Below are 13,493 nucleotides of genomic sequence, written 5' to 3'. Positions count from 1 at the left end.
TATTCGGGGTTTAGAGATTTGAGATGCAAACCAACGGGTGGGTACTGAATGACGGACTTTTCAAGCTAGTCTTGTCAATCATGCATGCATGATCCATGGTATTGACCCACTTGGAATTTAATTTTGGTGTATCCAATAGTGTGCATTTATGTAAAAGTATGTGTATAATGTACATGCACATATTCTGCAACTATTTCAATCTTACTTGTCGCCCATAATCTGCACATAATCTTTGTGACACACACGGATGTCCACCCCTGGCTCTTTCATGCGGAACATGTTGAACCTCAACCGCACCTTTTTCCCAGCCGGTACCTGTAGCACAGACGCAGACTGGGTCATTACATGCTTATTTGCACAACAACTGTGTTTACAAGGCATGCAGCTGCAATGCTTATCAACGCAACGGACGCATTCCGAGCCGCAGCTCAGCTCCAGCTGCAGCAGTCTGACAGATGAAGACAGAGGAGGTACTGAACAGCTTGGCTTCCAGAATGCTGCCTCAGCGCTCCGCTCATGGCAGACTGATGGAGGAGGAGGGTATTTTGCATAAAAAGGAGGGGGAGGTATTGTTGCAAACCTTAATGGTCCACTTGCAGTCCACAGCAGGGGGATAGAAGCTGGGGTGGAGAGGGGAGGTGAAGACTCCTGTGCTTGCAGAGAGAACGCCACCACAGGTATTCACTGGAAAAAAAAAAAGTCACGTTTTATGTTAGGTACACATCCATACTGTATATTCCGTGGATATGTGAAATTTACCCTCAGATTTAGGGATGGCTTTGTACACTGCCCGAAATCCGGGTCGCTGGACCTCACTGTCCGTAATCAGATTTATCAGCATGATGTTACCAGAAGATACCACCTCCAAGGGATTCGAGGGGGGCCTTTGACCGCACTTCCTGTGGGGATGCAATAAAGATAATGTGAAAAAGACATTTACATACATGCATTTATACCTCTAGTCTCTTTCTGCAATAAAAACAAAACCGGGTCTCAATATTTGATTATGGCTTTTCTGCATTTTTTAGTACACTGCACAATAAACAAAGGCTTTCTCCACACAAGGTACAAGACGTGCGTTGAGCGCATTTAAGCCTACGGTTGTTTCACTCTCAACATCAATGACACAAACAAGATTGAAATAATTTAATTTGAAAATAAATCAATAAATACGCAGGGCGAGATGGCGAAAGATAAATAAGGAGAGATGAGATTGCTTTGGAGGTGTTTCAAAGTCAAGCAAAGTGGGGTATTATTATTAAAAGTTTCAATAAAGCTAGGAGTGTGTGTGTGTGTGTGTGTGAGTGGCAAATCACATCTTTAAAGACTATTATGTCCCGGCTTTCATAAAGCTGCATGTCACCTTGAATAACAGCTGATCACTCAATAGCATATGAAAATGTTGCACATTACACATTAGATGTATTTGTTCAGTGGGAGATTGCCTGCAGTTACAGCTAGTGTTGCATTCAATGGCAATCGTTTTGACAATCACATCCTTCCCCCCACAGACAAAGTGCAATTACACGCAGCGGTGTGGCAGGATTAAGGTTGGCACCCTTCATAGATTTGTAAGCAAAGGTCTTTTTAGGCCGACTCAATCTCACTCAGGTCGCCAACGTTAACAATAAATGCGGCGCTGAAGGCTCCAGAGGGGCGGGAAAAAAAAAAAAAAGTTGTAGTCACAAAGCAAGTGAAAGGAATGAAGCGGAATGTATTTTCCACCCACATCAAAACAACTTTTATCCCTAAATCCCTGTGCAATGTTTCAGTCAAATACAACGTGATTCCTTGTGGTTGTCCTGTGGGAATACCGTAGAACTATATTTCCTGTCTGTCTGATCTTCAAGGATAAATAAATTAGACTAATACCGCATGAACCATATTTTAAAAAATCATGCTACGGAGGTTTAAGAGCAAGTGAGAGTGAGGTACGGACATAATAAATGGTCAGTTTAATGGCATAAAATAGCATTCAGCATGTGATGGATTGTTATTTATGTGTCTCATTTGTGCACTTCAATTCCACGGACAGCCCGACTGCGACTTACTCTGTGATCGCCTGTGAGTCATCTGGACTTAAAGAATCATAAATGGCCACAAAGTCATCGGAGCAGTCGTCCTCCACGTGGAAGAAAGGGAAAGTGATGGAAATGGCGTTTGTTGCAGAGGTTCTGATTTGCCACTGACAGCGAGACCTCGGGGGGTAGCCGCTGGGGAAGCCCGGAGATGAAAACTCCGATTCCTTTTGCTCAGCCTCCAGTCGGAAGAAACATTCCCCTGGGAATCACATTGATGGCATGACACGTACGCTCTTGAGCCACATTAAGTACACTTGCACATTCTAAGGAGATCCGGTTCAAGCGTTGTTTTTCAAATTCTGCCTTTAAAGACAAACAGTGGACCTCCTCCAAGGCTTAAATGCACAACGATGAGCCAATTCAAGAAACAATACAAGCAGTTGATGTTTGCTAAATACAAGGATGAAGAGTCTTGAACCAGTCATGATGTGCTATACATATCACTATATTGACACTTACTATGGTACCCATTATGTCACTGGATGGTCATATCACCTTGTACTTAGGTACATGATAAAAAAAAAAAAATACTTAAGCTAAACCTTGTACTTAGGTACATGATAAAAAAATAAAAAATAAAAATACTTAAGCTAAACCTTGTACTTTGGTATGTGACAAACATTAAAAAAAATAAATTAAATTGAAAAAACAAACTATATTAAAAAATTATTAAAAATAAAAATATGTATATATTTATTTAATTAATTTATTTTTCTCAAATAAAAATATTTATTTATTTTTATTAAAAAATATGTTTTTTATTAAAAAAAAAACTATATTAGGAAAGCAGGAAGTGAACAAATGTAACAGTTACTGATTGTAAAAGTACCAGATGGAGGGGTAGGATTTAATAAGCTTTGCTTCTTCCGACTCCTTTTGGACATGTGGAACTGTGAACTGATTATGGGATGCATTCAATTGTAATCTGATGCATGTTCAAATGAAATTAAACCATTACCATTACTATAAATATCTGCAACCTGCTTCAGCAGTGAGTGGCTTTGCTGTACAGGAAATCAATCAAATGAGGACACTGTACTAAGTTCCTACATAAACACAACATGAACTTTTCACCATGTTAAATGTTACATGGACAATTGGCTCGAAAACAATGTTCAAATAAAATAAGCCTTGAAGGAATCTCACAAAAAAAAATCCTGCAGATGTTTAAAAATATGGATGCACAGAAACAAATAAATAGAAATGTTTCATGCAAAAGAAGACTAATGAAATGAGGGGTGGTGTCATAACCTGGCCTGAGCCTGACTATGGTTTGAGTAAAACAGATCAGACTGTATATTGCAGCCAAATGGGAAATTATTACAAATGAAACAGGTTGTACTCACGGGCTCGGGGGTTCCTGGCCATGCGAGGGTCAGTGACTGGAGACAGACAGAAAAAGAAGGGAAGGGGAATGTGTTCGAATCAAGAAGGAAGGTTGGAATACACCACTAACGCTGGGAGGCAACTAGATTTTGATGCATGAGCCTGAAATATTTAGGTTTGCGCATTTACTGTTCCATCTCCCAGCCTTGAGGGAAACCTGCGATGCTATGCTCTTTCTGGTCCATCTCACCTTGCCTTAAAGCAGCAAGCCATACATCTCTCCCTGAGTAACTGCGACAGAAACATCAAATCATACCCACAGAAATCATTTTTTAAAAAAAGAGCCAAACCGCTCTGAGTCACAAGCTCAGCTCTTGGCTAGTGGCCAGGATGTGGACAAATGCAATGAGAATAGCAGGAAGACAGGAATGAAGAACAATGTGCCTCTCCAGGCTAGGCCTCAGCTAATAGCATTAGAGGATCCAAAGTGTATGAATGCACTCTCTCAGGTGCAGTACAGGCAGAGAGGGCCTGCAGGATGCATTATCATCTTATCAGCAGAACTGGAAGTGAGCTTCTTTAATGCAAAGCATACTGCACAGAATTGCAATGCTGATAGGAGATGACAGCGAGCTTATTCAGCTCCGCATTCTCGGTCTTTTATATCTGCTGACTGTTAGGGCTCAAATACAGCGGGCGCGTACGCGGGCTGACACTGCTGTCATAGAGTCGAGATTCCTTTCTAGCAAGTGGCTACGCTATACATACAAGTTTCCATTTTTGTGTGGCTGTGGCTTGTATTTATTCTGACTGAGAAGTTTGCAGATAAGAGATAGGGTGAGGAGCTCAGTCATCCGGGAGGGGCTCAGAGTAGAGCCGCTACTCCTTCACATCGAGAGGAGTCAGTTGAGGTGGCTCGGGCATCTAGTCCGGATGCGTCCCGGATGCCTCCCTGGTGAGGCATGCCCAGCCGGAAAAAGGCCCCGGGGCAGACCGAGGACACGCTGGAGGGATTATGTCTCACAGCTGGCCTGGGAACGCCTTGGTGTCCTCCCGGTGGAGCTCTGGGAAGTCTGGGCTTCCCTACTAAGACTGCTGCCCCCGCGACCCGGACCCGGATAAGCGGAGAAAAATGGATGGATGGATGGATAGTGAAGTTTGCACCTTTTAAATATTACAATATTGGTTATGTGTGTCTGTGTTCTACAATAGACTTGCTAATAAATGACCACATGGGCAAAGGGACCCACATAGCTTTTGGCACTTTCTCATGCACTCCAAATCATTTGGACTCTGCCAACTTGACACCCCTGATGTAAACACTGGTTAAGGACAATTAATAAAAGTTCGACTACCCGGGGTAAGGGCTCTCAGATGTGTCAAAACATTTCCACTCTGGGCCACATACTGAAAAACCAAAGGATTTTCTAAACCTGTGGTTCTTCATTATTTTCTGTCATATCTCCACTGCGGGACAGAAATTTATTTGTCTTGAGCCAATCACTCATAACGAGCTTGTCAACCTATTGGAAACCTCAGGAGGTCTCACAGTATCATCTTGCAAAGAACACTAAAATCATCACACAGCAACTTAATCAAAATAGTTGTTTTTGTTATTTCTCTATTTTTTATGTTTAGTTTTCTTATTTAAATTGTATGTTTAGAATGTGCCAAGGTCCAAAAAAACAAAACAAGTGGGGGCCGTAAATGTCCCTCAGGCCACACTTTGGACACCCCTGTCCTTGCAGATACTATATTGTGGAGGTCTCTATTGTGGAGGTATATTCCACCCCTCCCGGTCCAGATATTGCACAACCCCATTTTATTTTTTTTATTTTCATTTTAAATTGAATAACTTTGTGTATCTGTTTTATTGCCCAATGTTCCAATTGTTCTTGTCCTGTGCCTTTTATATTGTCTCCCGGGGATACATAAATTGTTTGAAATTGAAATTTCCAAATAGTAATAGAACCCCAGATAGGCAAAATTACATTGCAACATTCTATTAGCTTATTGACAAAATGCTACAGCAAATGTGTGCTGTATTTAAAGACTCCAACAGCATTGATTTTTTTGGTTACACGTGAATCATTCCAATCAGAGTGCAACCTGGACAAATGTGCACATCAGGAAGCTGAAGGTCTATAAGGTCAAACTCATCCAACTCACTGACTTGTGTATTAAAAGTCACAATGTCAATCTAAAACATGAAGGCTGCTGTTTTTTTTGGGTTTTTTTGCACTGAGTTGCTGCTAATACTCACATGTGGCTGTGATTTCACTGATCTTCAGCTGGCCCTTGGTCCTCCGTCTTTGCTGATCTTTTATTCCATTTTCCAAAGTCTCCAACACCAGCTCTTCAGAAAGCTCCGGCACCAACTCGAGGTCCTCCACTGGGACGTCAAACTGGGACCAATAGTAAGCTATCACGCCCTCGCTGGGGTAAGCAGGGAGAAAGTGCGGCAAGTTTAAAGATTTGGGAGGAAGTGCGGATTAGTCGGGGAATTGGATCGCCAATAAAGAGACAAAATTAATGAATAAATCAAGCTACAGGAATCTCATGCCGATGCTGCCATCTAGCAGCGACTATGCTGTATAGTGCCAATAGAAAATGACCAAAACAACACATTCATCGAATAAACTTTTGCAGTCATTTCTACGTGCTTATGTCAACACTTTGGTTTATTTGTTTGTGTTGACGCCAAACTTACTGTAGCTTTAGAGAATTAACATAAAGTACAAAAGCAGCCTAGATGCTATCATACACTTAAAGTGACAGATTGAAAGCAGGGTGGGGGGGGGGGGGGTAGGGCTGCATCCTTCTCTTTCAACATTTACACAATAATTACCCTCCCCAAACCCCAAACAGTACCTGAATGCTGTGACCACAGACTTAGTATAGTATGTAGAAAGGAATTCATCCTTCTTGATATTTTCCTCCAGCTGCGAAGAGAAAAAAAACATTAAGGAAAGATAATGTTTCCCTGAAGATATTAATAGCATTTTAATAGAAAAGGCGGGATAACATAAAAAGTGGTAAACTAAATCAGATGTCTATATTACAAAATGTATCTTGGGGCCGCAGGATGGACAAGTGGTTCGTGCACAGGCCTCACAGCTAGGAGACCAGGGTTCAATTCCACCCTCGGCCATCTCTGTGTGGAGTTTGCATGTTCTCCCCGTGCATGCGTGGGTTTTCTCCGGGTACTCCGGTTTCCTCCCACATTCCAAAAACATGCTAGGTTAATTAGCGACTCCAAATTGTCCATAGGTATGAATGTGAGTGTGAATGGTTGTTTGTCTATACCCCGCCTCTCGCCCATTGACAGCTGGGATAGGCTCCAGCACGCCCCCGCGACCCTCGTGAGGAAAAAGCAGTAGAAAATGAATCAATGAATGAAATTTAAAAAATTTTAAATAAAAACTTTAACTATATTAGGAAAGCAGGAAGTGAACAAATGTAACAGTTACTGATTGTAAAAGTACCAGATGGAGGGGTAGGATTTAATAAGCTGTGCTTCTTCCTACTCCTTTTGGACATGTGGAACTGTGAACTGATTATGTGATGCATTCAATTGTAATGTTTCCCTGAAGATATTAATAGCATTTTAATAGAAAAGGTGGGATAATATAAAAATAGTTTCAATGAGAACACATACTACTACTAACCTGCTCATGATGATATTAGATGCATGTCAGCATTATTGCAGAGTCATTCTTTAATGACTGTATTTGATTGATTGATTTATGAGAGAGTGGTGGTAAGTGTTGAAAAGAAGCTTGTGTTGTGCCATAGTTGTGGAACTGGTTAAACATGTTTAGCCACATGAGCTAACTGACACTTAGCAACAGTGCGGAATTATTTACTACGACTGAGATCCCTCCTACAAATATTTAGCAATATTCAATTTAAAGCAACTGTGCTGAATACAGATTGCGTACAATTTGCGTACTTCCGTACTTACAGACAACATAGAAAAAGAAAAAGTAGTAAATTAAATTGTAATTACTGCACAATCAAGAGGTTGGGGGGGGGGGGGGGGCTTGCAGATATGTTATCGGACATTCATTCATTTTCTACCGCTTATCCTCACAAGGGGCGCGTGGGGGTGCTAGAACTTATCCCAGCTGTCTTCGGGCGAGGCGGGGTACACCCTGGACTGGTGGCCAGCCAATCACAGGGCACATATAGACAAACAACCATTCACACTCACATTCATAAAACCCAAGATGAGAACCCACGCATGCAAACTCCACACAAGGGTGGAATTGAACTTGGGTCTTCTAGCTGTGAGGCCTGCGCGATAACCACATGCAACTAACTTTTGTAGTATAAACATCTGATTTAGTTTATCCATTATCGGGATAATAAAGAGGAATGTTGCATGTCTGGGCGTAACTTGAGTTATGGCCGCCCCACATCCTTCAATTTTTCTGTATGAGTTTGGACACCCCAGCACCACACTGTTAAAATGTGAACACTCCGGAACTACAGTAAATACAGTGTAGTGTTTTAGCTTCCTTGTCCGAATTGCATCGGCCACACCATCTTTCAGCATCCAACTCACAACAGCCTCCAGTTGTTCTGCCATGGCTTCAAATTCACGGCTGCCGGTGTCCTCCAGCTTCTCGTTGTATTTGAGATCGGGCAGCTTCATGTGACCGCTGAACACCAGTTTAGCAGGGACGCGATTGTGACTGAGACTGGCTTCTTCGGCATCCTTAACTTGAATGTGACAAGAAAAAAAAAAAAAAAGACTGCATTTGAACGTCAAGTCAGTTTTGTTGCCTTTTAGATGACAGAAGACATTTTTCAAGCGAAACCCTATTTTTAAAGCCGCACGGTTTGATCTCAAGTTGAGCGGACAGATAAAACGCCTCCTACGAGAGACTGCTAATCAAGACTTCAGAGGGCTTTTCGTAAGAACGTGCGTGTGGAAATGACAAGGGAACTATGTCACGTACTGCCGTTTTTTTTTTTTATTTCTTAGCATTATTCAAAGGAGAAAGTCAAGGCTGTCACTTGAGCGAACACTAATGGGAAATCAAAAACATCCAAACAAGCCACTTAAACAGTCGCCTGTCAAAGAGCTTTCACAGCAAGTATAAACACCGATTTTGATGTTAGGTTCTTCTTTGCAGGAGCACACGATGCTGGAGTAAACACTTCAAACACCTTATTAAATCCTACAAAGAATAACTTTGATTTATGCAAAAAAAAAGAATGCTCTCATGATGTTCATAAAAGCATAGTGGGGCACTTGAGAACTATACAAAGGAATATAATGAAGAAAGCTTTCAACAGCACTCACAGACAAACAGCCAAATTAGGAAAGCAGCTACAGCAGCGAGGATGAGGAGCGCCAATAGAACCCCCAACACAGCCCAGAGCTTCCGCTTGGAATGGGCTTTCTCTTTGCTGGTTAGGAAGTCGATCCGCTCATGGCGATCGCTCTGGCCCTGATGGAAAGGAATAAAACAGAGACTGATGAGCATGAAGAAGGGCAAAATGATCTGACACATTTGTAGGTTAAATAAAACGCATATAAAGTAAAGAAACAAAAAAGTGTTTTTATTTTTGAAAAGTACATATAATGCTATTGTTTTTCGTTTTTTACAGTGGCTGTCATGAATTGGACTAGTGAGCATGGCGCTTTCATTGTGGAAACGTTTATCAAAAGAAAACAAATCTGTAACTGCAACACAACAAGCATTCTGTTTGCACTTCAATCTTGGTAGACAAGATCCCGTACCAGAGCCAAACACCATCTTGTTATGTGTTCCCGACTTCAGAGCTACTTGATCTGCATTGAAACCAAAATCAACCGGCCGATCTCGCACCACCAGAACTGAACAGAATGGCATTATATGTACAATTTTTGTTACTTTACTTTATTTGCCTTTTATTTAACCTACAGCATTCCGTTTGCACTTCAATTTTGGTAGACATGATCCAGTACCAGAGTCAAACACCATCTTGTTATGGGTTACCTACTTCAGAGCTACTGGATCTGCATTGAAAACAAAATCAACCGGCCAACCTCGCACCGCCAGAACTGAACAGAATGGCATTATATGTAAAAATTAGTTGTTACTTTACTTTATTTGCCTTTTATTTAACCTACAGCATTCCGTTTGCACTTCAATTTTGGTAGACATGATCCAGTACCAGAGTCAAACACCATCTTGTTATGGGTTACCTACTTCAGAGCTACTGGATCTGCATTGAAAACAAAATCAACCGGCCAACCTCGCACCGCCAGAACTGAACAGAATGGCATTATATGTAAAAATTAGTTGTTACTTTACTTTATTTGCCTTTTATTTAACCTACAGCATTCCGTTTGCACTTCAATCTTGGTAGACATGATCCAGTACCAGCTTCAAACACCATCTTGTTATGTGGTACCGACTTCAGAGCTGCTGGATCTGCATTGAAAACAAAATCAACCGGCCAACCTTGCACCGCCAGAACTGAACAGAATGGCATTATATGTACAATTTTTGTTACTTTACTTTATTTGCCTTTTATTTAACCTACAGCATTCCGTTTGCACTTCAATCTTGGTAGACATGATCCAGTACCAGAGTCAAACACCATCTTGTTATGGGTTACCTCCTTCCGAGCTACTGGATCTGCATTGAAAACAAAATCAACAAGCCAACCTCGCACCCCCAGAACTGAACAGAATGGCATTATATGTAAAATTTGTTGTTACTTTACTTTATTTGCCTTTTATTTAACCTACAAATGTGTCATATCATTTTGCGTGACCCTGTATAATGCACATTAACTAAACAGGTCACTTTGTAACGTTGTTTATCACATACAGTAAAAGAGTGGATTATGTCAACAGTCTTGGAACTCGGCAATGGGATGTTGTTTAAAAGGTAATTTATACGACACAACATCTAACCTGTGACCTATTATTTTATGTCCACGATTTTATGCCTGTTGTTTTATGTCAATTTGCAATTAGCACCCAGATGCTATACTGTATAGTCAACATTTATCACCAGTGCTGGGAGTAACGGCATTAAAAAATACCGTTATCGAGAAACGATTGATGTATTTAATCACTATTACAAATGTTAACATTATCAACAGTAAACTGTGGAGTGTTATTGTACATTCTTATCTGTCTGTTCGATTGCCATTTATCACGAAGCAGGATGCTAAATAGCTGTTAAGGACAGTCGTGGTTTCTCGCTCATAGAAAAACAGAACCCTGCAGTCCCACCTCGGCCCTCATGAAACATCTCGAAGTAAATATAATTTCATATTATAGCTCGGTAGGGCTGCACAAGTGGTTAGCGCGCAGGCCTCACAGCGCGCTAACCACTGACAGCCATGGCTAATGAACGGCAATGCATGATAGGAAGTCATTAAAATACTTGTTTTACCCGTCTTGACTTATTATAATCAATGATAATTATATATTTTTTAATATAACGTCCCATTGCGGCTGCACAGCGGTTAAGTGTGAGCACGCAGGCCTCACAGCTAGGAGACCCGAGTTCAATTCCACCCTCGGCCATTTCTGTGTTGGAATTTTCATGTGGATGCGTGGGTTTTCTCCGGGTACTCCGGTTTCCTCCCACATTCCAAAAACATGCTAGGTTAATTAGCGACTCCAAATTGTCCATAGGTATGAATGTGAGTGTGAATGGTTGTTTGTCTATATGTGCCCTGTGATTGGCTGGCCACCAGTCCAGGGTGTACCCCGCCTCTCGCCTGAAGACAGCTGGGATAGGCTCCAGCACCCCCGCGACCCTTTTGAGGATAAGCGGTAGAAAATGAATGAATTAATGAATTATAGCTCAGTCACCCGGGAGGGGCTCAGAGTAGAGCCGCTGCTCCCTGAACGCCTCCCTGATGAGGTGTTCCGGGCATGCCCAGCCATGAGAAGACCCTGGGGCAGACCTAGGACCAGGACACGCTGGAGTGATTATGTCTCACAGCTGGCCTGGGAACACCGTGGTGTCCTCCCAATGGAACTGGAAGAGGTATGCGGGGACTGGAGAATCTGTGTTTCCTGACTAAGACTTCCCAGACCCGGATGGATAAAGAATATCCTTTATGTTCCACAGCATCATGGAACACTACATGTTTCATTGTACTTGGTTGAATATGCTTCACTAGGGTTAACCTCATTCAAATTAGCGCAGTGCAAAGCTGAACTATGACACAATGTGGAGTTAAAAAAAAAAAGGGTAAATGATATGCGTTAGCATTGCGAGAGCAACAAGCAGTAACAAGCAGTGTGTATATGTTTGCAAGACCGGTCAAACCTGTTCAGTATTGTGGCAGAAGATCCCACGTTCACTTCATCATGAGCATGCCTTCAGACGCTGCCTGACCAATGAGGGATGGAACATGAGCGCAGTGCTTGACAGTTATGTGTGTGTCGATACTGGATGTATGCCCGATGTGGAGCTCTCTCTCAAGTGGGCGGACGCAGAGAAAGGCTGCTGACCGGCTAGTAATCAACACACAATGAATTCAGCGCCTGCAGCAGATGAGCGAAGAAGCCCGAGTGCCATTAGGGATGGAGAACCGCATTGGTATTAAATCAATTTGTCAGATGGGCTGCCCCTTGCGATGGGGGCTCAATTACATGAGTCTCGATGATAACTCATGGCAATTAAGGCCTATTCTTACTCGGCGCTGGCTTCCGCACACGCTGTCTAAGTGGAATCTCAAACAGCAATCATGGACCAGAATGAGGGAACTCTTTAGAGATGGGGTCAGCCAGTGCTCCAGGGGGCTCTCGCTATATCAGCCCCCTCCTCCATCAATTAATCACAGCTTAATAAAACCATTAAGCAAACTTCATCATGCCCCATTCTTCACTCCGAGAAAGAGATATTATCCCACATTCAACGACTTGAAGCGTTCTTCTTCTGAGCACTGCTAATACTGCAGAAACCCATCCATTTTAGTCAGAGAGAAGCCCCTTTTTTCTCCCCTTTATCGCTTACCTGTTCCAATACACAATTGCACCAAAATACTCCCTTTACAAAAACAAGTACACACCTCCACCAAGATCAAACCAAACTACCATGCATCAATATTCATTCATTCATTCATTCATTTTCTACCGCTTATCCTCACAAGGGTCGCAGGGGTGCTGGAGCCTATCCCAGCTGTCTTCATGTGAAAGACCCTGGACTGGTCGCCAGCCAATCACAGGGCACATATAGACAAACAACCATTCACACTCACATTCATACCTATGGACAATTTGGAGTCGCTAATTAACCTAGCATGTTTTTGGAATGTGGGAGGAAACCGGAGTACCCGGAGAAAACCCACGCATGCACAGGGAGAACATGCAAACTCCACAAAAGGGGGGAATTGAACTCAGGTCTCCGAGCTGTGAGACCTGCGCGCTAACCACTTGGTCGTCGTGCAGCCTGGATTAATATTCAATCATCATTTAAGCATATTCAGCTTTATCCCTCGACAAGGTGAGCAAACCACGGCCCGGGGCCACATGCGGCCCACCAAGTGTTTGAATCCGGCCCGCCAGTTGCTTTCTAAGTATTTCAACTTTTAACATACAAACTGGCAACATGACTTGCAAGTCGGATGTCTTATTTAGTAAAAAAAAAAAAAAAACAACAACAAAACTGTAACATAGTTTGATGTGGTCTGATGTTTAAAGTGCTCCTGAAAAAAGGGACATGAGAACATACAGCTGATTGTATATCACTTTTACAGATACAATTCGACAAATAATTCAAGGAAAATTATAAGCATAAAAAAAAAACATTTTTGTTAACTCAATGCGACCCATGAGCCAAAATATTTGCCCACCCCTGCTCTACAATGTTTGTGGAAATGGGTTGTTTTTGGATTATGCAAACAGGGGGAAATATGACATCGTATATTGACGTATAATCTAATGTTGATTAAAGCAGGAGTCAAGGAGTATTATTAATAGGGGTGCATAATAATTATATGATGATATGAGGAATTTTATGATGTCATAAATCCTATAACATCCGATAACCAATTTTAAAAAAGCATTTTTCATTCCACAATGAGGGGGAAAAAAACTCATCAAACCGTATCAGCCACCTA

At 41.9% G+C, this 13,493-nt stretch overlaps 1 protein-coding gene across 4 annotated transcripts in view; it reads right to left on the bottom strand.

The window, feature by feature from the left end:
• st14 (ST14 transmembrane serine protease matriptase) overlaps positions 1 to 13,493 on the bottom strand; it is a 30,905-nt gene that overhangs the window by 9,024 nt on the left and 8,388 nt on the right. For all 4 annotated transcript variants that reach the window (XM_078798263.1, XM_058085532.2, XM_058085531.2 and 1 more), the window contains 9 exons: positions 8,719 to 8,866; positions 7,975 to 8,132; positions 6,279 to 6,349; positions 5,671 to 5,843; positions 3,428 to 3,463; positions 2,052 to 2,280; positions 760 to 899; positions 581 to 684; positions 206 to 315 (listed from right to left, as the gene is read on the bottom strand). In XM_078798263.1, the coding sequence (XP_078654389.1) occupies positions 206 to 315; positions 581 to 684; positions 760 to 899; positions 2,052 to 2,280; positions 3,428 to 3,463; positions 5,671 to 5,843; positions 6,279 to 6,349; positions 7,975 to 8,064 (953 nt within the window). In that variant the 5' untranslated portion in view covers positions 8,065 to 8,132; positions 8,719 to 8,866. The remainder of the gene's footprint in view (positions 1 to 205; positions 316 to 580; positions 685 to 759; positions 900 to 2,051; positions 2,281 to 3,427; positions 3,464 to 5,670; positions 5,844 to 6,278; positions 6,350 to 7,974; positions 8,133 to 8,718; positions 8,867 to 13,493) is intronic.

This window comes from Doryrhamphus excisus, linkage group LG17 (genome assembly GCF_037039965.1).
Source record: "Doryrhamphus excisus strain RoL-2023G ecotype Guam linkage group LG17, RoL_Dexc_Guam_v1.1, whole genome shotgun sequence".
Classification (NCBI taxonomy): domain Eukaryota; kingdom Metazoa; phylum Chordata; class Actinopteri; order Syngnathiformes; family Syngnathidae; genus Doryrhamphus; species Doryrhamphus excisus.
The sequence above is the reverse complement of the archived record's forward strand: the minus strand, read 5'-3'. Positions and strand labels throughout refer to the sequence as shown.